General features: G+C 45.0%; 1 protein-coding gene across 2 annotated transcripts in view; it reads left to right on the top strand.

Moving 5' to 3' along the window:
- Positions 1-25,344, top strand: part of ADAM23 (ADAM metallopeptidase domain 23) — a 731,894-nt gene that overhangs the window by 473,303 nt on the left and 233,247 nt on the right. For both annotated transcript variants that reach the window (XM_085648912.1, XM_085648913.1), the window contains exon 11: positions 24,056-24,222. In XM_085648912.1, the coding sequence (XP_085505038.1) occupies positions 24,056-24,222 (167 nt within the window). The remainder of the gene's footprint in view (positions 1-24,055; positions 24,223-25,344) is intronic.

Genomic DNA, 25,344 nt, shown 5'->3' on the forward strand with positions numbered 1-25,344 from the left:
TGATATAATGGTAGTGCTTATATCAGTTATAGTATGCGCATACACAGCTCTTCCTTTAATTAAGTAATAGAATATATAATATTTTTTGAAAGCGCTACTCTACTGATGGCTATTAATCATAAAATCTGGGCCACTTCAAAATGGCCGCTGGAGTCGAGTGAACAGTATTGAATCAGGGCCACTTCAAGATGGCCACCAAATTTGGGCATGTAGTATAGAATGGAGTCTGACAGTGACTCATAGTCTCACATGTGTTGAGTTATCAAGTAGATGTTATCTTTGTCGATGTGACTGTTGATCATGCTTTACTTACAATTTTAAATTATTAAGTAATACTCTTGTTACACTATTAGGTAATATGTTGTGTTTCTGGGGTTACTGTACTAGGGAGACTGGAATTACTGGTGTTATTGGGGAGCCTGGAATAGAATGTTGTTACAAGATGGCCGGTATGATTCTGGATCAGGTCACCTGATCTGGCCCAACCGATACTTATAGTATGGCCATGATGGCGCTTGCGGTGCACGACGTTATTTGTTTGCATGGAGTACTCTCTGAATGCTAGTGGATAGGTAAGCGTAATGAGATTATTATTTTGAAGTAAATATGATTGTTTGGATACCGTGGACTTCAGTATCTTGCTTTTTGGTACTTGTTCTTGATATTGTTTATCATGTGGAGTCCTGTGTGGGAACATTCATTTCTTATGAAGCTTAATGTCTGCTGGATTTGCTATGATACACTATTGAGCTATCAGACCACATACTTACACAATTATGGTCTTACAGCAGAGTGCATGAATTTATTGCACTACCTGGGTGCTGTTTATAAAGTGACCTTTCTTGGCACTACTAGTAGCTATGGTTTATACTTATGTCTTTTTTAGAAGGATTCAATTGGAGACAACCTTTAGATTGCGTGCTTCCTTTGGTGGTTATCTCAGCTATTAGGTTAACTCCTTCAAACTTTCTGTATTCACTGACACCTTTTGGTGCGTGATGGTGTGTCCTCCATACAATACAGCAGTAGTTCCCACACAGATAACTTTTATTTCACATTTCAGCCCTGAGGTAATAGAGGGCATTCTCGCCATAGGATGAAACACATGTTGGCTGGCTGTTCTTGTATCAATGTTTCATGAACCACAAGATGGATATGGAGAAAAGAATATTTTAATCTTCATAACTTTAGACCTAGGATGATTACTATTTGGATGCTTTGAACTTGAGCCACTGGACGAGGTTTCGATAAAGCCATTGACTTCTGTCAGGTACTCTCCAAGAGGGGGATATTTTAATTTCTCAACCATAAAAGATACCTTGCCCACCAGATACTATTCATGACTTCACTTGGGAAGACTTAGTCACTTTTTGGAGCTCAAATTCTTCTAGCTGGGAAAGGCTGCAGGCTGTAACCTAAGAGGTCTCCACGAGGCTGTATATATTGTTTGCAAGGTCTCACTGAATCAGATTTGTGGCTGCAGGAATGTTCCAAATAGGAAAAACCAGAAACTTATCTTTATCGAACTGTCTTGGCAGGTTGGTCCCAGTCCTTTGGAGGTCTTTGGAGACAGAAAGTTTTTAAGTCCCAGTTTTCGGAAAACTTTATTATGAATGCACTTTGTTTGACACCAGGTTCCAGGACACTGGTAAAAACAGTTTCTTTTTTAGGCCTGTCATGCTTGGTTTCGTTTTCACCTAAACTTTTTGCCATCACCCCTCCAGTTTTCAGAATTTCGTTATTCTTGGCATTAGGGCTCTATGCACTTCACCACTGCTAAAGAGTGTTAAAGTACTTGTGCAGACTCCCTTAAACATGGTTAAACTATCCTACACCTGATTGGCTCATTTAATTTACTTTTGAGTCCCTCGTAAAGGCATGTAAATTAAATGCTACTAGTGTGTCTGCTGCACTTAATATGCCCCCTACTAAAGTAGCAAATTAAAACATGCCTCAGGCCTGCCATTGCAGCCTGTAGTGAAGTTTTAAACTGACATTTGACCTGGCAAAAGAAACCATTTCCTTGGCCTAAACCTTCCTTTTTTAATATAAAAGTCACCCCTAAGTTAGACCCGAAACACCCATAGAGCAAGGCTCAGTAGAACATGTGTTTTTACGTTTTTCATGTACTGGTAGTGACAAACTCCTAAATTAATTTTTCACTACTGTAAGCCCTATCTCTCCCATTGGATAGCATTGGGTTACCTTATTTCATTTAACCAGGACTAGCCTTCGATTGGAGACAGATAGGAATGTAAAGTTTGAACTCAAATGAATTGTAATGTTAAACCCTCTTTAATGGTGAAGTCAGATTTTAAGTCACAATTCTGAAAATGCCACTTTTAGAAAGTTGCCATTTCCTTTTCCCAAACATTTTGTGTCAACACCCTGTGTCACATGATGGTGAATAGCTTGGCAGTTGGTTTTTTGTGTTCCTTACAGACAGGAAGACAAAGTGGGGCTAAGTGTTGGCAGGATGGACCATCCACCTAGCATGGATTGTGTGGAGCTGCTCCCTACACCACTTACATTTCAAAGGGCTGCCTCCAGCACACTCTCAGAGAAACATGACACCAGTCTATTGTCATACCCAGACATTGGAGCCTTGGAAGGGAAAAAGAAGAACCAGATTTGGGGGAGCCAAGATGTCACCCCCACTTCAAAGGTGGCACTGAGTATAAATATTGGTCCTTCTGAACCACCTCTTCAGTAGGCTACTGGACCTGTGGGATATTCGGAAAGATTGCCTGCTGCCCTGTTGCCAGGATGACTGCCCTGCAGCTGGAAGGATTGACTTGCTGGCCTGCAGACTGAAGAAGGGCTGGACCTGCTCCTTGAACCCAGGACAACCAAAGTGACTCCAACGTCTAGTTGGCTGTCCTCGTGTGTGAGCTACAGTGACACGACTAGCTCCAACGTCCTTGAATCCTACACCTGACCTCTGCCTGTAGTGAGTCCTAACCCCTCAAGTGGTGCACCCCAGGTCCTGGATCCTTGGAAGTGGTATAAAACTTGGGACTTAGAAAACAATCCAGCAAAAAGTGCCAGAAGAACCATGGGACAATCATCCCAAGGTGCATCGCTGGTCAGCCTGACTTTGCTGTAGCTACTGCTATGTTTTTTCTGCAGAGCAGCAAATCAGCAAATCCTGTTCAGAGGGACCTCTTACCGAAGGTATCCAGCCTCGTGGAGCCTTTGCCGGCTACTGCCTTCAGCTCTGTCCTGCTGGAGGTTTTCGACTTCCAAAAAAGTGACAAAGTCTGAAATCTTCATGGTGCCTCTTTCCAGTGGCTCCCCGATGATGACGCCTCCTTCTTGGACACTGCCGGCTAACTTGCCCTGCTGAACTTTATCTTCTCAAGAAATTCTCTTCAACAATTCTTCTAAGTCCGAATGTAAGCTCAGACTGGGTCCAATTAACCTCATGTAGCTTAACTGTGCTCCATCACGGTCAGCCTTAACTTTTAACTTCATCCCACTCTTGCCTAACCAGATACCCGTGGTTGGCTCTTTGGTTTTTTAGTTGCTATTTTACACTTAAAATGTAAAAAATCGATAACTCTTGTTCTAATGATGGAATTTTGTTCATTTTGATGTCATTTTATTTATGAACATCTCTATTTTTCTAAATTAATTTGCGATTTTGCATTTGTTTTCAATTTATTACTGTGTGTCTGCTCCATAAATACTTTCCACCATGCCTCTAAGTTTAGCCGGACTGTTTTTGAGCCAAGGTTCCACAGGGTTAAGCACAGGTTAATTTAGTGAATGTTGTGGTTCACCCTGACAAGGATTGCAGTTGTTGCTTGAGAAAGAATCACACCCCTCTCAACCAATAGCCCAATTATATACAGGGGTTAAGACTCACTCAAGTAAAGGCCAGCAGCAAGGTCTAGGACAGGTTCAGCTACAACTATTCAGCTGTACACTTCAAAAATTGGTTTTCTCAGATTCAATTGCATGTCCAAAACAGCTTCAAAAGTTATTTGCTTCCATCTTGGAATTGCATCCAATGGCAACGGCTGTAAATCCAATACATCTCTGAATCTTCAGGGAAGCTGCGGCCTCTGGTTTTATGACGAAGAAGTCTTGGGTGCTCCATATGATTGCCATGATGAAGACCCCCATTTGATTTTTTTGAGACACATTCCTACATGGCGGGTCAGAGCACTGACGGATTTCTAGAATGTGCTTAAATCTAATCACCAAGTTGGACACAGAAACTAAGTGGATCAACGTACAGTTCCAACTTAAGATACTTTTGAACTATAATGTGACCACGCCTATTATAAAAATATTGTGTATATTTTTTCCATTGCTGTTTACTCACTTCTCGCACCCTACACAAGCACCTTTTGAACTTTACATGGAACACTATTTCCGATTACTTGGTACTATATCATATATTTGATATACAGTGTTATTTTAATTTGAATTATTCTGTGTTCATTTACATTTGCCTCAGGAAAATTTGGATTTCTCCCCTTGGTGTACAATTTACAATGTGTTTGCAACTGAACGTGACAGAACCATTTCATTGGAATGTAAGGTATGAATATCTAGTTCTGAGGAACACAGGGTAGCCCCCTAGTTAGTAACAGGACTATTCAGCTGGCAGTCCACCTCTTTTTCCTGGGTAAAAGAGGGAGACCAGGTCTTGTCCTTGGGTCTCTTCTCAGGTCACAGTCAACAAGCCCAGTCCTTGTCTTTTCTTTCCACATGTCCAGAAAGTGTACTGAGGAAGGTACTGTGGGTACCACATTTATGCCTGGTACCAGCATGAGGGTGGGAAAAACCTCTGGGCACTCCCTAACCATTGGCGTTAAAATCCCCAGGGGTTACCTTGCCTGCTTTTTCAGCATTTCCTGTGTATCCTACTGCAAATATTCCACCAGTGCCATATTGTTCCTAACCCAAGATAGCAAAGCTTTTCTTCCCTTGTCTAGAGCTCCTGTGCCCACCCTAAAGGGGTGGCCAGGGAAATGATCAACATCTCCTCTGTGGGAACTCAAAACCGCTTCTGGGGCAGCTCCTCTCCCACTAGGATTGGTGTCTGGCTATTGAGAGGGACAAAGGAGGGGCAAGGCCCAGGTGTTAGCAACATCTGCTTGTGAAAGGGAATGCCTCTTTAAGTTGACTAAGTTGTTGGCCACAACCCAGATGATCCTCCTGCTATGGGAAAAAAACACCTCTCCAGACCCAAGGTCTTTGTTTCAGCTCTGGAAACAAGTTCACACACATCAAAGGAGCTATTCAGCTCTTGGGTGAAAGTTGTAGCGGATGCAATTTGGACTCTAGGGTCTTTAGGCAGGGCAGAGGTCGCTTTTTAAAAGTATCCCTTACAAAATATTTATTACAAATCTGACTTCCCCAACGAATTAATTGGCTTGTAATAAATATTTCAAAAGTCCAAAAATTAACTTTTCAGCTAATTCCAAACTGCAAATAGCAATATTAAATGTAATATTGTATGCCAGTGCTCTCTTTTAGAGCAATCAAACCTGCTACAGTGAGAATTGCTTTTAGGGTTTTTGCACTGTAAGGACATGTTTAACATTAAACTTTTACATGTCCGACCTTTAAATACCATGCACCCTGCCTTATGGGCAGTAAAGCCTAATTATGAGTCACTTATTATTATTTAAGAGGAAGGCTTAGGCCTGTCAAAAGGGGTCATTTCTAACCCTGGGTGGAGTTTGCGGAGTTGCACAACATGGAACACCGCAAAGTGCAAAAATCTCCGTGCACTACGCAGAGCTCCGCGAGCGGCAGAGTATAATAGAAAAATGCCGTTCGCGTGATTGCACAGTGCCGGGTGCTTGTCTGCACTCTGCAATCATTGAGAGCGGCATCATGCACAGCGCAAGCTTTCCTTTTCTGCCGCTCTAGTAGATTTTTACTTGAGCATTAGCTTTCTCAACGTGAACGGGCAGTTTCTCAACGTGAGCAGTCGCCAGCATACGCGACCACTTGCAATGAGAAACCTGACCCCCCTCCCGCATTGAGAAATCTCGCTGGGATGCTGATTTTTTTCCACGCTCGCTCCCGCCAACTTGATGTTGACAATCGCGAACGAGTAAAAATCTCGTGGCCTCCAACTCGACGTTGAAGAAAAACCTACGCTTCACAATGCGAAGCAGAGTTTTTTTGAACTCCGCGATCTCCACGTAACGTGGAGTGCAGAAAACTCTGCAAACTCCGTGAGCAGAGGGGAGTTCACCGCCCAGGCCTAGTCATTTCGACAGGTCAAATTTGCAGTTTAAACCTGCACTGCTCGGCTGCTGGATACACCTAGTACCATATACTAGGAACTTAAAGGCACTCTAGATATGCAATTCAGGGATATGGCAATTTAATGATAATGAATGGAGGAGCACAGACACTTTACCAATAGCTAGCAAGGGTAAAGTGCACAGACAGCCAGCAAAAGCTGTCATGACATGCAAATATGCCCATTACCATAAAGGACTGTGTTTTTGTTGGTGTGGTGTAAATCCATTCAGTAGTTTTTGAGAAACGTATGTATAAAAAAGTGATCAGGCCGAGCATGAAGATAATACATTTTAGAGAAATACCTGGACCATTAATTTGCACATCCTCTGCGGTTTCTCGAACCCAAGGAGAGTTTTTGACACCAAATAAAAAAACATAAAGGCACCCATTGGAATTTGGAGATTTTTCTCCCTTCATCCTTTGTTGATTTGTGAATCCGCCACATTCTGATTGGCTTGCCATCACTGAAACATTTCTGTTGTGGCTGCCAATATGCATCAGAGTGCATTGAGCACCATGTTCTGAAACCCAAGGCCATGTGGGGGACCCAAAGGGAGCAGGTATTAAAGTAAAAATCCATTTTTTTTATTTGGAAATTGTGTATTCCAACCTTTCCCTGTTTCCGGAGACTCTCCTGGGCCACTGGATTCTTAAATCCAGCAGGATTTTGGAATCCAGTAAATGATGTAGAGTTCCTTGTGCATCCAGCTTTCAGGCAGCAATACAAATGTCACCATAACTTCTGTGATTAATGTTTCTGCTAGAGAGAGCGATCATAGTTTTTTATCAAGGCAGTTTTGACTCGCCATAAAGTAGCACAGAAGGTTAATATGGCTACTGCAAAGAACAGATCTGTATTTTATGTGGATAGATGAGTGGATTAGTAAAGTTAGCCTTTACCAGCACTTTAAAACAAATAAAATATATTTGAGAGAGGCACTTTGGAGAGATGATTGGCCTCTTTGCTGGGTGGTAGTGAGGGAATCTGCGGAGATCATGTGAGGGGATGGGGGGACACAACAGTGTTGCACCGGGAGCCACCAGCGCTAAAGCCTGCTATGCCTGGGGAGGGTTAAGGAGCTGGTACAAGCAAACATGGTGTCAGAGTGAACTGGCCTACCTGGAAAGTGGCAGCCTAGCAAATGATTGACTCTTCTCCAGCTCTCCCTGCCTTTTAATGTTATCACCTTGCTCCTAAATCTCCCTATTTGTAGGCAAAACCTCCTGAACCTAGTATCAAACTTTAGCCAACACGTTCTTCAAGCAGCTCAGCTTTGCATACAACATGAAGCATAGCCACTCGATGGCCAGGTGTAAAAACAATCTTTTGATGTGTTGAATTTGTTTTACGATTCCTCTCTGCGTACATCATTGCCCCGCGGTGCCCCCTGTGTGCGCAGAACAGCTCTCTGTTCTGTTCAGGCAGATGAAAAAAAGCCAGATACGAGGGCTTATTAACACTAATTCGCGTTATTAAAGGCTTCTCGAGGATGCGATGATCAAAGCAGACGTCCCTTGCCACGCATGCCGATGTTCTTTGGGACTCATGTTATATGTTCTTGCTAATGAAGGTGACGCGCGGGCACGATGTCATGCACACGTACTTACCACACTCATTGCTCTTGTCAGAAAGTTTTTTAGATATGACAATGTAACCATCTTTTCAAAGTTTCCTTTGAGTAAATGTGAGGTCTGCACCGTGTCCTATGTAAATATTGAAAATATATTGCACTTTACGAAAAAAGTAGCATTCTTAAGGGCCTGATAGCGTAGCAACTAGCACTTATTTTTCATCCGCAGAATATTTAAGTGTTAGTTAGCACTGATTTAAATCGATGTAACTGATTGATTCAGCAGGCTACTGAAAGGACTAAAGTCGCTGCCAACCTTGCAGCGGTGTCGTTCCCGCCATATTTTGCTGTGTTCTTGAAAGCCCCCCTGTGTTCTTGAAAGCCCCCCTGGGTTCTTGAAAGCCCCCCTGTGTTCTTGAAAGCCCCCCTGTGTTCATGGTTCTGCCTCTAAGTCATCATTCTGGAGGTCTATGAGCACCTTTTTGTGTGCACTGAGATGTGAGGTTCTTCATTGGTCCCCCCCAACCTGTAGTCTCGAGGAGATTTCCCCACATAACTGTCCTCTGCTGGCTGTTGATAGCAATTAATGTTTTTCCAGGTGCTCCCTGCACCCAGTGGTGATTCCGGCAGCCCGTCCAGTGCAAATAAAATCAAGTGGCCTTGCTATGGTATTTCCAGAATATGGAACTGATTCCTTCAATTCCTTTTGGTTGGTGGGAGCAGACAGCTTTGTGCTAGCCTTGCCTGCTGCTATTGCTCCTGACCCTAACTTTGTGGAGCCACAACTCAGCACATGAAGACCAGAGAGGTGAACATAGCACGCCCTCTTTTCCCCTCATCAGAGAAGGTTACTTCAAGAATCTTCTTCTGCAAGTGCAGGAGACCGCAGTGGTGACTCTGCCTGATGAGCTCCCCCAATTCATGCACTGACTTTCATTGTTTTGATACTATTCAAAATCTGCTTTGATACCCGGAATGGTCCAATAGGTTCACTTTGTGGTTGTGGACTAGAACGCCATTGTCTTTATGAACCAAACTGTGATCTGTCCCCTTCAACATCAATGTTGATCCCCCTTCAATGAGGAGCCACCGCCCTGGAGCCTTTACACGCCCCACGTGATAAGATGTTCATAGTTTAAGGCTCCGACACAACCTGACGATGACTGTATTTCTGGACCATGTTACTTTCTGATCTCACAGACACTTCCCATTACATTTAGAAGTTAGTGGTGCACAGAATGCCATTGATACTGTGTTTCTCCTTGTTTCAACTTGTTTTCAGTGTTCGTGATCAATAGACAGTCAGACATTTAAAGTCAATTGCGAGTTAATCACCTGTGTCTAGGTGAGCAAAGTTTTCAAAACACATGGTTATTTAACTCTCCAGTAGGCATAGATTGAGGTATTGGATGGCAGCACCCTTTAAACGAGGAATGCTGTATCTAAATTGACCTACTCAAAAGTGTGTGTTATTGGACGCCAGCTGCAAATTTCTATTATCTGATGTATTCATGAGGCAATGCATAACCAGACGACTTGTGTACATACACTAGTAGATGCACATTTGATAACGACAAATACCATGATATATGTGTGTGTGTGTGCACGCGCTGCATGTGTGTGTGTGGGTGTGTGTGTGTGAAGTAGAACAGGTATGGGATGAATCATGCTTAGGAGAATGTGTGAAATTGATGAATGTGATAAGCAATGTGGTGCATGCATGTGTGTGCTGACTGTCACTTTTCTGCCTGCTCCACTTCTAATTAGACCTCTCACCTGGACCAGTAGGATCAGCTGCAGAAGTGCCAATGGTACTTAACTCAACTGTTGCTGTACAATAGAAAGGTGGATGTGATCTTCTCCTCAATGGTGGTGGGTGGAGATTCATTTATTGGTCCATCACCTAGTGCTGATACCTCCAGCTTTATGGTGTCTACTCACTCCTTGATGATTGAATTTAGATGGTACGGTTGCTTGAGTTTTTCATTAATGCTTTTATTAGTGACACCTACTGCATTGAACTTTCATGTTGCTCCTGAGTGTGCACTGTTCTGGACTCCTATCCCATCCTCTTCTTTTCAACTCTCCAGCTCATTAGACTGCTTCACTTTTTATACTTACTAGTTTTGTGATATTAACACCGTCTGCGACTGTGACAGACATAATTCATGGTAGGTGTGGGCACCCCAGTACCACTGGACTGGCCCGTAGATTTCAGACTGTTCAATTACCCCCAACTCCAGCATCTTAGCTACCTAAACCTTAATGCTAGTTCTGACATGGTCAGACAACCTGTATAGTTTATTTTTGACAGGTAGGCTGTCATCAGTGTCAATGCGGTGCACACACTGCTCAGTGATGCCTGGGGTCAAAGAGAACAGGCCAGCAAACTGCTCCAGCACCTGCTTGCAGTCTCTGTGCTGCAGGTCTGTCAATTTGGGATAGAGTACAATCCCCTCCACTGACCAATCTTGCACACTATTGGAGAGGAGGTCAGGCACTGGCTCAGTTTCTTCCTCCAATTACTCATCAGTGACCATTAACATGGTCATATCTACCCTGTCGTGGTGGGGTTTTAATCTATTCACATGCAGGACACGGTGCCAAGGTCGACCAGATAGTTAACCTTGCCCTTCTTTTCTAAGATGGGATATGGCCTAATCCACTCGTCATGGAGGGTCCTGGGAGCTACAGGCTCCAACACCCACACCAACTGTCCTAGAGTATACTGTCCTTCTGATCATACCAGTGCTTCATGAGCTCCTGACCAGCCTCCAGTTTTCTCCTCGCCTTGCACATGTACTCTGCCATTCTAGATCTCAGGCCTAGCACATAGTCAAGCACATTGTCCTTTGCTTCTTTGAGAGACTTCTCCAAAGACTCTCTCAGCAGGCACAATGCCCTCCCCCACAGGGTGTCCAAATAACAACTCAATGGGACTGAAACCAACCCCTTTCTGTGGAATATCCCTGTATGCGAACAGCAGGCATGGGAGGAGAACATCCCATCTCTTTCTGAGTTTATCAGATAACCCATTGATCATGCCCTCCAGCGTCTTGTTGAAACTCTCCACCAGACCATTTGTCTGGGGATGATACAGGGTGGTGAACTTGTAGTTGACACCACACTCATTCCACATCACAGTCAGATAGCTGGACCGAATGTTTGTGACCCTATCTAACACAACTCTTTTTGGAAAACCAACTCTTGTGAATATACCAAGTAATGCCCTAGCCACTGCAGGAGCATCTATAGTTTTAAGAGGGATTGCCTCAGCATACCTAGTGGCATGACCACACTACTACCAAGATGTAACTATTCCCTGATGCAGTAGGTGGGTCCAGGGGACAACAATGTCCATCCCTACCCTTTCATAAGGGACCCCAACCACTGACAGTGGTATTAGGGGAGCTTTTGTTTTACCCCTTGCCTTGTCACTGGCCATGGCAGGTGTCAAAGGAACTGCAAAACTCTGTTACCTTTCTAGACATATGAAGCCAATAAAAATGGTTCAACAACCAGTTCCATGTATTTGTTTGTCCCAATTGTCCTGCCAAGGGGATATTATGACCCAAGGTCAGGATGAACTCTCCATGTAATTGGGGCACCACTAACCTCTTCGTGGCCCCCTCCTTGAGGTTTGTGGCCTCAGTATAAAGCAGACCATCTTCCCAGTAGATTCTGTGAAATCCACTGTCATCCCCTCCTCTTGCTTAGAGGCAATCCTCCTCACGCTCTCAAGGGTGGGACAGTATCTATGTCCCTTACTAAACTCTTCTCTGAAGGGTCCACCTGCTCTTGTCAGTTCTGCCAATTCTGACAGCTCTGACAGGGATGGAGTCCCTCCCTTAGAGGCCAGATCCTCCCCATCAGGGTTAGATTCCTACTGCACCTCTGGAGTTCCCTGGGCTGGCTCACCAGGCCCGTTACCCCTGTTTCTAAATGCTTGGGCCTTTGTTTCAAGGTCTAAGTGTCCATCCTTTCCCTCCTGGATAGTCTGTGACCTATTCAACACACACCCACTCAGGGAGCTCCAATATTTTCATATGGAGACCTCTCTCCACCTCTTACCACTCAGATGCTTTGAGACCTTTTTCCAGTAAACACTGGACTGAGAGCACAGGAGACACAGCTACCTTCATAGAACCTGTCACACCTCCCCATTCCAAATCCACCACAGGCATATGATGGAGTTTGGTAGTGATGTCTGCATAGGGCACCTGGTGAAACTCATCTGAGGCACCAGCTTATCCAGAACTATAATTACACTAGCCCCTGTGTCTCTGATAGCCTCCACCTCAGTCCCATTATCTTAAGGCCACTGCCTGTACTTCTCCATGTTTGGCAGTAAGGAAAGGGCTGCAATATTCACCCCACCCAGGAACACTAAGGTTGCTTCCACCACCTGCTTACCACTCTCTGGGGCATCACTCTCCACCCCCACACTTACAATGGCAATCCCTGAAGATGGCCCTTTAGTGGGCGGCTTCTTGGTGCAGACATTTCCTTTTTTGTGCCCTGGCTTGTTACAGTCAAAGCCCTTACCCACCTTTGAGGGATCAAAGAACCTACCATTCTTTCCCTGATACTGCCTCCCTATGCATTTGGGTTGGCTCGGGCCCCCACTTCTTGTTCAGGTTTTTTTGGGTCTTTGGAGGACTCCTTAGGTTTTTGACCTTATTTTCCCAGGGCTTTCCCCTGGGGAGGGACATGTCCTTTTTTCTTCTGGTCACCCCCATGTTGCTGACTGGAAACCCAGGTTCTCACCCACTCATCAGCTGCTTCCTCCAGCTCTCTGGGGTATGTTAGCTTAGCGTCCACTAGATACTAGCATAACCCCTCTTCAGCACGATTAGTCAAGTATGTTCTTCAGCAACAAATTATAGAATCCCTCATATGTGTGAACTTTCTTACAAACAATCCAGCCTTCCAGTGCCTTCTCTGAGATGTCCACAAAGTCTTCCTAGGACTTTGAACTCACTTTCTGGGTGTCGCTAAACTTCACCCTGTACAGCTCTTGAGACAGGCTAAATCTCTTGACCAAGCATGCCTTCATCTGCTGGTATGATTCTGCATCCTACCCTCTCAGGGTCAGGAGCTTATCCTTCCCAGGTACTGGTATCAACTTCCACAGGAGTGCACCCCAATACTTAGAGTGGACCCTACTCATCCTAAGGGCCCTCTCAAAGGCTGCTAGCCACTTATCAATGTCACCCCCTCTGTGTACTTGGGTAGTATACCCTTAAGAAGTTTGTGGTGAAATGCCCCACCCCTGGACATCTCAATCTCTTCTTCAATTATGCTGCCACAGTTACCTCTCCTCTAAGGCTAACTCCCTTTCTCTTAGGGACAGTATGTGTCCCGGCAGATGGGACCCAGCCCTTCTCCCATCAAGTGTAATAGGGAATCTGGTGCTAGATGCAATGGAGGAGTTATCATTGTCACCCTCCTCCTGGGTGACGTTGAGGAGGTCATCCCTTCCCTCCTTTCCTATCTCTTCTGGAGTCTCCTTAGCTTCAGAGGTGACCTCACCTAACTGACTCACTGCCCAGATTGTCAGGGAATTCACTAACTCTGGCTTCCTAATTCTATTAGTAGCAGGTAGACCCCTCTCCGTACACTGCACCCTCAGGTCAGCCACTGGGAGTTTTCTCAGTTTATCCAAGCCCAGCTCCATGGTTCCCTAGTTTGGGGTCAAAACAACTAGCTTAACATACTTAGAACAATTTTGAAAAAATCAAAACAATGGATTAAAAACAGTTTAGTCCAAATTCCAAAAATCAAACTCAAATGTTTTGTTCTAAGACAATTTAGAGGATTTTTAAAATCTTAATTCACTTTACTGAAAGATGTTCTTTTTTGTTGTTAAATCTATTTATTCAGAGATAAAACATATAAAATAAAACCAACAAAACCAAAAAACAATACATTACATTAATCTAGACTTCACAAATGCACAATATACGATACAGATACATATACAGGCGTTGGGGAACGTTACAAAAGACACTCATCATCGATCCATATTTAAAGCATTTAAATGTCTGCATCTTCCACCACTAGGGAGGAGGGAGAACAACAGGAGTGCATAACAGACCTCTACTATTGTTCCAAGGGCCCCATATTTTGGTCCATTTTTGTGGCCAACCCCTACTTTCATAAATGACCCTCTCAGCCTGCATGCACCAATCCATGTCTGACTCCCAATGCTTATACCTCAACTGCACTTCGCCCCTCCATGTTCTGGCTATATTGCGTTTCGCCACCATACAGCCCAAGGTAACCCACATCTTCTCAGGTACGCGACAGATCTGTGGCGTCCCAAATATTAAGGAGACACAACCGGGGGGAGCCGGCTATAGATGAGGTGCAGACACGGGACATACCAGCAACAACTTTTTCCCAATACCTCCGAAGGACAGGGCAATGCCACCATTGATGTATATAGGTACCCTCTAGACCACATACATGGGGGCAGTCATGGGAATCCTTCACACCCATCTTGACCAGTACAGTGCTGGTATAATACATCCGGTGCAGCAATTTAAGCTGTATAAGTCTAAAGCGTGATCGGATCGCTAGTTTACCGGGGGACGCCAATGCCTCTCTCCAATTGTCCCCGTCTGAATCCCCAACATCATCAGCCTACTTAGCATGAAATTTCTCCTGAGCATCTGAAGTATGATTGAGGATTTTCCGATAGGTCAAGGGGACGGCTTTCCCCGGGAGATAATCATCCAACAATCTATCCTCCAGAGGCAAGGAAACCGGCACCTCCGAATCCTTGGGAACGGCTTCATACAATGCGTTCCTGGTCTCGAGGTAACGGAAGGTTTCTTGTTCATGTAATTGGTAGTCTCTTTGTAGATCAGTAAAAGGAATCACCCTACCATTTGCCCACATATCCCGACAGTCAAGAGATCGATCAGGTCCCATTTAACAAATCCTGGCTGCCTGGAAAGCATAACCAAGCGGCCTGTTTCCAATAAAGGCGTAACTTGTGTTATTGTATCTTTCCACCCTAGGGCCTGCGTTGCTTTGTTCCATAAATCTACCGTGGATGACGTAGGTATGAACCACGGTGTGCATCGTGCACCCCCATAGAGCACCCTGAGATAGATGCCAGGGAGCATATTGTGCCGATCCATTCTGTAAGCGGGGTCCGAAATGGGTCGATGGACCCACCGGTTTAAGACCACTAGCTGCGAGGCCCAATAGTAAGACCTGATATTGGGTAGGGTAATACTGCCGTCATACCAGCTCTTTGACAATTTTGTGTGGGCTATACAAGTGGCACCTTGATCCCAGAATAGTGCCCTACCTTCCGAGTCAATTAGTTGGAAATATCGTGGTGAGACTGAGTACAGCCATCATCTTGTAGAGGGAAGCTCTACCTAACAATGTAAGATGTAGTGTTTTCAAATGACGTATGTCTGCTTTAAGGCAAAGCAAGGGGGGCAATAAGTTATGCTGATAAAAGACAGAGGAGTCCGGCGTAATAAACATTCCTAAATATTGAAAGCCGTCTATCACTATGCGGGCCTCACAATCCGCCGGTAAAATCGGAGGTACACCACTCAACACATATATCACGGATTTCTCTCAATTAATAGTGTCCCGGAGTATTTTTGGAATAATGCAAAGATATGAAGGACACATCAAAGTGAAAAGGGAGATCAGAATGCACTCCATTTACTGAAATCCTAGCCAAGGGGTCAGACTAAAGAAGACGCACCCAAGACAAGAATCGACTGCTGAAACCATATCTCTCATGTGCAGCGAACAAAAATGACCACTCGATCATGTCAAAGGCCATTCTTGCATCAAGGGACATTATGATGGAATCTTCTAATATAGTGAGGGCTGTGTCCAATACACCATATAACCGTCTGAGATTTAATGCTGTATTCCTAGTGGGCATGAAGCCAGATTGATCCGGATGTATTAATTTGAGAAGGAACGGTGAGAGACGTTGTTCTACGTATTTTGGCCAGGATTTTAACTTCAGGGTCTAATAAAGAAATCGGCCAATAGGAGCTACATTCCTTGGGGGTTCTTCCCTTTTTGTGGATTACTACAATTTTGGCTAGCCATTGCGTTTAGGGGAAAAGTACCTAGGATCCGTCTCTCTTCATACATTCTTACTAAGAATGGGCCAATAGTTGTAGCTTTAGATTTATAAAGTTCGATTGGAAGACCGCTCCGGCCCATCACCTTACCAGACTGCAGAGAGCCAATAGCCCTTGCGACCTCTTCGGCTGTGAACTCCGCCTCTCGGTCCTCAACGTCTTGGGCATTTAAAACAGGTAGTGGCAGGGTAGCCAACAGCTCAGCTGATTTGGCCTGGGTAGCTGACTGCTTGGATGTGTACACTTGTTTAAAATATCTGGCGAAGGCCCTTGCAATCTCGACTCTGTCCCGTATTACATCACCCTCCTTCCTCACGATCTGGGCCACCCACCTGTTAGCCAACTCTCTTTTGTCCAACCACGCAAGTAACTTACTGGCCTTATCTCCTATGTCATAAATACGGTGCTGGGTGGCTCGATACTGAGTCCTAGCGGCCTCTGTAGCAACATCCCTGTATTCTTTTTGCTTTATGGATAATTTATGTGCCGTAGCAGAAGAATGGGAGTTTACCAAATCGGCCTATAACGTGGTCACCTCTGTTTCCAAATCCTCCAGTTATTTACGCTTCTCTCTCCTGTGACCCGCGACTGCTGCCACTCCACTACCCCGGATTACCACCTTACAAGCTTCCCAGAGCGTGACGTCTGATGTCACCGACCCATTGTTTTCTGCGAAATAATTTTGGGTAGCTTCCACCAATTCTCTAATCATTGGCACCTTGAGATACCAAGGATTGCGTATTATTTCGTGCCTGGTAGGGGGGCAAACACTGCCATAATATGTCACTATCGGGGAATGGTCAGAAATGCCCCTAGGAAGTAAGGATATCCCATCGAACATGAGATGCTGGGGGGCTTTACAGAAGAGATTATCTATGCAGGACAGACTCCCATATACCCCCGAATGAAAGGTGTATTGTATGGAGGTGGGACGACAGGTCCTCCACACATCTAGAAGGCCCAGTGCCTCCAAAACTTCCCCCAGTAATGTCCCGGCCGACTCCCTTACTCTGGATGGCAGGCTGTCCACATCCCCATTGAGTGCAGCATTGCAATTGCCCCCCACCAGTACATCACCATCCGGTAGGCCCAACATGTGGGGTCCCAGGTCAGCCAGCATGATGGAATGGAGCCGGGGTGGCACATAGAGAGAAGTTACATTAAGGGGCCTCCCCCCACATACCTTAAACTGTAACAAACCTGCCCAATGGATCCTGAGCAACTGATTGAATTTGAAATGGGATGGAATTTTGTACCAGAATACCCACGCCTCAGGACCCTCCAGCAAAGCCAGCAAAGCCACCAATTTATATCCCCTTCTATTAGGGGCACAGTAGAAGGTACCCTGGATATGAGTTTCCTGTAGCAAAACCAGATAAGGAGCCTTTCGTTTCAAATATTGTAACACAATTCCTTGCTTGATTCGGTCACCCAGCCCATTCACGTTCCAGGAGAGCAATTTAAAGCACCCCGGTTGCGGGGATTAAGCTTTGAGCAGTACTCATTTAACCTGCGGTAAAGGACACCGATACTGGAAGGAGCACAGAGAGGCAGTACTGACAAACAATCCCACCTCCCCCCTCCCCACCAGGCAGCACAGAATATGGAAAGACAAGCATTGTAATATGGAAATCAACATTAAGAATGTCCCTATACTCCATGAAAGAAGTCTCATCTGCAAAATGATACTGGACACACACACACAAAAACTACAAAATCACCCATGAACAAACCCTGGATCCCCCCCACCCTGCCTCCCTGCAACGTGGACTATGAACTGCCCACCCCCCAATTTTGCAGAGCACCTGTAAACCCCAATGAAATACTCTATAGGAGGAATGCCACACAGCCAAACAACCCAAGTAGGTACTCCACTGGACCCCCAAGGAACAATGGAAAAGCCCTGAGAACAATGCTACCCAAGCCTGGAGCCCAACACTACAGTACCTGCACATATATTCCAACCCCAGCCCTATCATAAATCCATAGATCTATATGGTGTGCTGACAGCAGCACCGACTAATTTAAAGTCCATCGTACCATTCCGAACCATGGGAATTAGCAATCCTTCCCCCATCTGACTCTAAGAGATGGACCTCCTCCTCGGGGTACCAATCAATACTCATCGTAACTAGAACATGGCATTGGTCCTACACAGTTCCATCGGCCAAATAAGATCCCTACTGCAGGAGCGTGGAGTCCAGAATCACTCACTCCCATTACTTTCCGTTTGTTCCTGCAGACTGTCCAAGCTCTGCCCATATCTCAGAGATGATCTCGGAGCGCCACCACACAAGCCAGTCCCAGGTCTCATCAGGGGACTGGAAAAACAACAATTTACCATCTGCAAGAACCCTCAACTTTGCCGGGAAAAGCATGGCATACTTAAGGCCATGATCACGGAGGACCCTTTTGACTTCAAGGAAGGATCTGCGCCTCTGCTGCACTTTGTAGGTAAAGTGCGGAAAAAAGGTGATAGTAGCATTTTCGAATTTAAGTGGCGGGCAGTCCTAGCCATCTGGAGAATCATGTCTCTATCTCGAAAGTTGACTATCCTCGCCAACAGGGGTCGCTGAGGGGCACCAGGTTTTGGGGGGCCCCCAGGCACACGGTGCGCTTGCTACACCGAAAAATACTTTGAAAGGGACCGGGGTTGTGGATGCTTCAGTGTCAAGTCCTCATCAAGCAGATACGCAGTCTGCCCCAGTGACCTTTCCGGGATCCCAAAATGCGTACATTGTTTCTCCTCGCGCGCCCCTCATAGTCCTCCAACTTCGCCTCACGGTCCGATGTTTGGGCCTGCAGCCATTTGACTGATAATTCAAGGGACTTTGCTGAAGTCTGGAGAGTTTTCACTGACTCTTCAGTTTCTTTGACCCTGTACCCCATTTTATGAAGGTCTGCGCGAAGGAGGGTGATTTCCGTCGTCACGGTGTCGATCTTTTGCTCCAACGCAGTGTGTACTCCTTGGATAGCCTCCTTCACGTCGACAAGGGACGGGCCGTCGGCGGCAGCAGGCTGCTTCGTTTCGGTCTCGGCCTGTTTGTCCTGAAAGATGTACTTTTAAACACAGGCCCTCATCCACACCACTGTCACCAAATGTTGGAAAGTGGATTATTAGTAGTGTAAATATGCATCTACTACTGGCAAAAAGGCCACTAGCACAGCCTAGGGCTCAGAATAGGCCTCAGAAAATAATAAATAACCCTTGATAGTTTGGCTGCGGGCAGGCTGTCCTAAATGCACATACAGGTGTAAAGTATTTTAAAACACAAATTGAGTAAATAATTAAGACACAACACACAATAAAAATCTAACACCACTTGATAATAATAGGAAATATTTTTATCTTTAAAATGACACCAAAATGAAAACAAAATCCAATGTAGGGAACCGGAGATATGAATTTTTAAAGATTTCGCACTATATAGCACATAGAAACATATAGTGCCTATTGAGACATCTGGTAGCGCTAGACTGGGACAAAGTCAAAATTTCAGGCCAATCGCAATGGAGCTCTGCGTGGCTATCCCTCGTAGTAGGCCTCAGTCAAAGTTTTTACCTTGTGACTTAGAAACCTTGCAGGATCTTTTTTTCCCCGAGTTCCCCTGACGCTCACAGCCAGTCCAGATTCTGTGAGGGTTCACCAGCTTGCCATGCGATGAGTTCCAAATCAAACCTATGGAAGTGAGACCTCTGGAGCTTTCTAGTGGGATGAACCAGAGATCCTGATTGAGGGTTGCCGGTTTGGCTAGCCAGGTCAAGTCGGTCCACTTATAGAGCTTCTTTTCAAAGTTGCTCCAAAGTTCTAAAAACTTCTGGAACTTTCCCTGAAGTTCCTTTGAGGGTCCCAAAGTGTCCAAAAAGTACTCCAAGGGTCTGGAAGCTCCAAGCTTGTCCTTGGAAGTTTGGGACTTTAATTCCCAAAATGCACTTGGACAAAACCCTTATAAATCCACCGGAGTCATCCCAGGCTGGGACTTCTTTGTGGTGATGATCCAGGTGAGCTGTGTTAACATGCAGCTTGCAGGGAGTACACTCTTGATTTTCTTGAAGCAGATTAGATCCACAGGGCTGTAGTTCCAGATTGTGCAGTAGGTGCCATTTCCCAGAGTGCTGGGCCTGGTTGGGGCAAATCAAACTTCCAGCATGAACCCTTCCTCTTTCCTTTGTTTTAAGCAACAGATCTGAGAGGCACTGACCATCTCAGATACTTATTCAGTGTTCTCTGGGATCACACAGGAAGGCACTCCTACCCAATGAGGTGCAGGGCAACACCCCAGAGCATGAACATATCCTCCAAAGTGTGGCACAATGGTCTCCCAGAAAGCACTATTTCGCCAAAATTCAATCTGGCTGAAGTCTCAGCCGAGAGGCAGGAGCTGGCTAAACCAACTGAGGTTGGCTCATCTCCATAGACTCCCTCCTTCATCACCTGCACATTCCTTTCTTACGCTTGCCATCTTGCTGGGTTTAGAGGGTAGAGTTGTAAATGAAACTGGCGGCTTCTTCTGCGTGTCCCCTCCTTCCTTTGAAGATCATTGTTAACGACCCCGCACCACTGCTCTGGCATTCCTATGCAGCAGAACCCTCTCTTCCCAGAATAGCTCTTCACCCAAAGTGCCACTTATCACTTCATCAAAGCACCCTGGCTATTCCACTTAACTCTGACAAATCTGGGCAGATCATGGAAGGCTGAATTGATGAGAAAGTCTTATAACGTCTTGTCTGTTAAGTTTAGGATAAATTCAACACTAGCACATTGTTGGATTTATCAATACCATCTAGTAAGTCCTTGAATGATATTTTTTCTGATTCTCCTGCCGTGAATTAGTAATTAATAACTTGCCATGTTAACCTATGTGGCTGGGGATCTGCAATGGGGAAAATTAGCTGGGCAATTTCTCCACTATCATAGCTTATAAAACATCTCTTATAAGGACCTTGCCTATATATACAAGACCCCCCACCCTTGGAACAACTAGGGGAGACCTTAGTGGTTCTGAATATGTAAACATATTGCAGATCCTCACTCCACAGTACTCCTCGCACAAAAGCCGATTTTGGGAAGCACTTTACTACAAAGAGGGAAGTGAAATGTGCAATTTCACTATCCCCAGGGCATTTAAAACCTATTTTATAAGGGTCCTCCCTATAAGTACTTGAACCCCCACCACTGGGACACCTAGGGAAGACCCTGCACTACCTAATATGCCACAGTATTGTAGTTTATGAATTTTTGAGTGTCCCGAAGACCAAAGTCGAGGACATTCACATCTTTATTGCAATTGCAGCTCTGACTGTTGTGTTTTACTGTGCCACTCTTCTCCACCTTGTATGTTTTTTTCATGCCCTAGTGTTTGCCACATGCTGCCTTGCTATATGTACAATGCATGCACTCCTGTGTGTGTGTGTGTTTTAATTTTAATTTACCATTATGACGTCACCATTGGCCATATTGAAACATAAAGTAAAATGACCTCCAGTGGTTTGTGAGGCATGCATGTGAATGCATCACAAAGCATAAGCTGTAACACATGTGCATGCTTGTGTTCACAAAAAAAACATTTTGTAATGATCAACAATGATCAGATGTGTCCATATGTGTAGGCCTGGACTAAAATTCCGTTCCGCTCGCGGAAATTGCGATAATTTGACATTTTCGCGTTCCGCGGAGAGCGCGAAAATGTTAAAATTTCTGCAATCCGCATTTTACCGGAAATTTTTTGCTTGCTCGCGCTGTAAAATAATACATTCTCGCGTGTGCGCGATCGCCTTACCTGAATCCCCGCGTTCGCCGACAAGTTTTCCCGATCCGGTCGCGTTCTCCACGAGATGTTGGATTGTTGGTAGCCATTTGCGCTGTCTCGCGACAGTTCGCACCCGCAGCAACGTCATTCGTCGCGCGATCATGTCTTTCTTCTCGCGATCATGCACCGCAAGACAAGTGAAAACAAGATGGCCGCGCCCGCGAGCAACCGCATGGGTAAGTTGGTGAGCCGCGACCACGCAGAAAATACCGCGAACGGGCGGGAAAAAAACATCCGCGTGTTTGCGGAGATTTTTAACATTTCCTCAATAATTTGCGAAAGTGAATTTTGCAAATTCCGCCCACCCCTACATATGTGTTACGATGGACACATATGTTATCATAAGCTACAGTCAAAGAACAACTGACAAAGCCAGTACGTTGACATACGCCTTTAAAGGTGAGACCTATTGGCTTTGTCAATGCTTGTTCATCTTTCCTGCAATCCTTTTGCAGACTCATCTTGAAGTGCTTCTTGTTGGCTGTCAAATGAATGTCCTCTTTCTCCATTCACTTCAAAACAAATATAAATACATTCTCTCTTACCTGTTTCCCACCACCATGTTTGTGCGCCTTCTTCCTTGCTATGGTTTCCTTCACTCTTTTTCTTAGTCCTTATAGACACAAGATTGTCATTATCTTCAGCGCATCTTAATCTGCCTCTACTGATATTGCCTTTATCTCACATCTTGGGAAACTTGGCCTTATTATCCTTCCATATTCTGGCATTTAGCATATGTGTCCAGTTCTCCTCCCTGCTCTTAGCCTATTTTGGGTGGCTTGCCTTTCACCTCAATCTTTACATTCAGTTCCTATTTTTTCAAATAACATTTATGTCCGGTGTCACTGTATTTGGCCTCCACTACTCACCTTAGGTTCTTTCTTTTTCCATGTGCCTCCTCGTACTTCTGCTGCAGTTCCCTTAATGTGCCCAATTGTGCTTTTCCATCTCTCTCTGTTCCCAGGTTACCCCTCGGCCCATGAATGTTTTCTTGTTTACACCGACCATTTTCATTTTTATCTCTCACAAGATATATGTATGTCCTTTATGACGTAGTTTTAAAACATAGGAGTGCATTTATCACGATTCTGTGCTGTGTTTGCATCAAATAAGTGACGCAAACCGATGCAAAATCTTTTTTTTTTTTACAATCTAGCTAACGTTTTCCGCTGGAAACTCATTTGAAAGTAACACAAAGCAGCGCTGCTATGCATTACTTAGCACCAAGGGGAAGTTCCATGGGTAGTGCGTGGGTGGTCTGGTTCCACTACCCATGGTTTTTGACACAAAACCGTATCTATTAATAAACTAGACAGGGTTTTGCATTTTAAAAAAATGCCCATTTCAAATAGGCGGGAAATGCTGTTTCTGTTTTCCCCCCGAGTTTGCATGTGTGCTGCACTGTACTGCGCCTGTACAAAGTGGCAAATGTTTTACAATTAGTCTATGCATGGTACTTTGTACTGCAAGGCTCATCTTCCAGTACGAAGCCTATGCAAGATTCACGCCGCCGCCCTTGCACCATGGAGCCGAGGGGTGTGTGTGGCTCTCGCTGGGGGCGGGAGGAGGGTGGATATGGGGCTCTCCCGCTCTTTCCTTTGCTCTCAGTGCTGCGTTGCGTTTTCGGTTGCTGTGTTGCGCTGTGTGACAATTTGGTAAATACACCCCTTAATCTTCCAACACATGCTATTTTTTTTATCACAACAGGAGACTATTTTTTTTATAGCATAATAATGTCAACACTGAGGAGGTTATGCGGCAAGGGAAGGGAAATCATGCAGCATAATGCAGCACAATCTGCTGCAGTATTATCTGTTTTGTAATAATAACTCACATGAGTATAGTCTCAGCAAAAGTTTGACATCGTTAAGGCCTGTAAAACACATGGACACTGCAAACCAAAAACTGAATGGCGACCATTTCACTTTTACAAAAGGCCAATGAATGCGTGACACTACAGGTGACACATTTTATCTTTTGAACCGTTTGATCTAAAAACAGAGCGTTTTTGTTGCAATCTGCAGGCAGCAGATGGTGAATTATGCCAAATGCAGTAAATCCATAATTATGCAGTAAACGCGTGCCTGTAAATTCTCATAACTCCAGTGGCCCTGGCTATAATGTTAAGTGTCATTCTGATTCCTAAAGTGGCCAACTGTATTTTAGTTAATCCTTTCCTTTGTGTTTCTCTCCTGTTCGAATGTTCTCTTCCTTCCCGTCATCTGACCCGGTGTTCTTTGCTTTTGCCGTCCTGTCTCCTCTTCTGCCCCAGATTTACAAGGAGCAGCTGAACACTCGGGTGGTGCTGATTGCCGTGGAGACATGGACCGACAGGGACCGCATTCCCATCAGCTCCGACCCCATGCAGATGCTGCACGACTTCTCCAAATACCGCCAGAACAGCATCAAGCAGCGCGCGGACGCCGTCCACCTGCTCTCGTAAGTGCCTGCTAGTCTCTGCTTCTGCTCATCACTGGTACTCGGGTCTGCTTGCCTGTGATGTTGCAATTCATGTCTGCTGCTGCTTTCCTTTGTTGATCAATTTAATATTGACTGCAAGCTGTCAAATTCCCACTTTCTGGGAGAGAGTTTTCCAGATGTTGGTTGCCCTTTGACCGGCTGGGAGGCAGATCATTCTTGGCATATAAGAAAGTAGAGAATTGCCTGACACTTCTGAAAGGTACTTATGGCTGAGGCAAGCTCCATCGCCCCTCGATGGTATAAATTACTGGACAATTTTAAATTATGGCATACATAGAGTGGTTTAGTAATGCATCATTGCAAAATGTTATAACCCGGCATAGAGCAAAACACACTAGGACTCATAAAGCTAGGGGGTCACTCGGAAAATTGTGGACAACCTTTGAGCAACATTAGTAACGACACTTCGTCTCCTTTTATGGACAAAGACCCTCAGTCTAGGTTTAATCCCACACTCTCAGACTATGGTAATAGTATTACTGCTTCTGAAAGATGTACTGCAGCGTTCTAAGTGAGGAATTCAAAAAGTAGAGGGGTTGGTAAAAAACTGACTGAAATGTTGCTCTGAATAATTACCAGTCGCTAAGATTAATAGAAGATTTCCATCCATGCCCTTTTTATTTTCCTCAGTGTGACACTCTAATTAGGACAGGTTTTCCTATGTGAGGATCCCATGCTCGCTGTGGGTGGCACAGGAATAGACCCTGGCAGAAAATGTAATTCTGCACGCAACCTTGGCAGATTTTGGCGACTCCGCATTACTCTTGTAAAGCGGAGTTCCAGCCAAATTCCGTCAATCACAGCGTGGTGGAATTATTTCACTTGTGAGGCTCCAGAAATGTGGTGTGATACGCATGAGTGACATTTGGTGTCCTCTAGTGTGATTTCCAGTGGCTAGAAGGACTTCCAGCAAGATGTTCTCATGCGGGCGGACTGATACAGTCTCGAGTGTGGTCAGAGGGCTCTTATCAAGTGGAATTTCTACTTGAGCTGCAGCAAAATCTGCTCAAAAGGCACTGTGTGGTGCCGTTTGAGCTGTTTTTTTAGCATGGCACACACTGGCAGTGCTAAAATGAACTG

This window comes from Triturus cristatus, chromosome 3_2, assembly GCF_964204655.1.
Source record: "Triturus cristatus chromosome 3_2, aTriCri1.1, whole genome shotgun sequence".
Classification (NCBI taxonomy): Eukaryota; Metazoa; Chordata; class Amphibia; order Caudata; family Salamandridae; genus Triturus; species Triturus cristatus.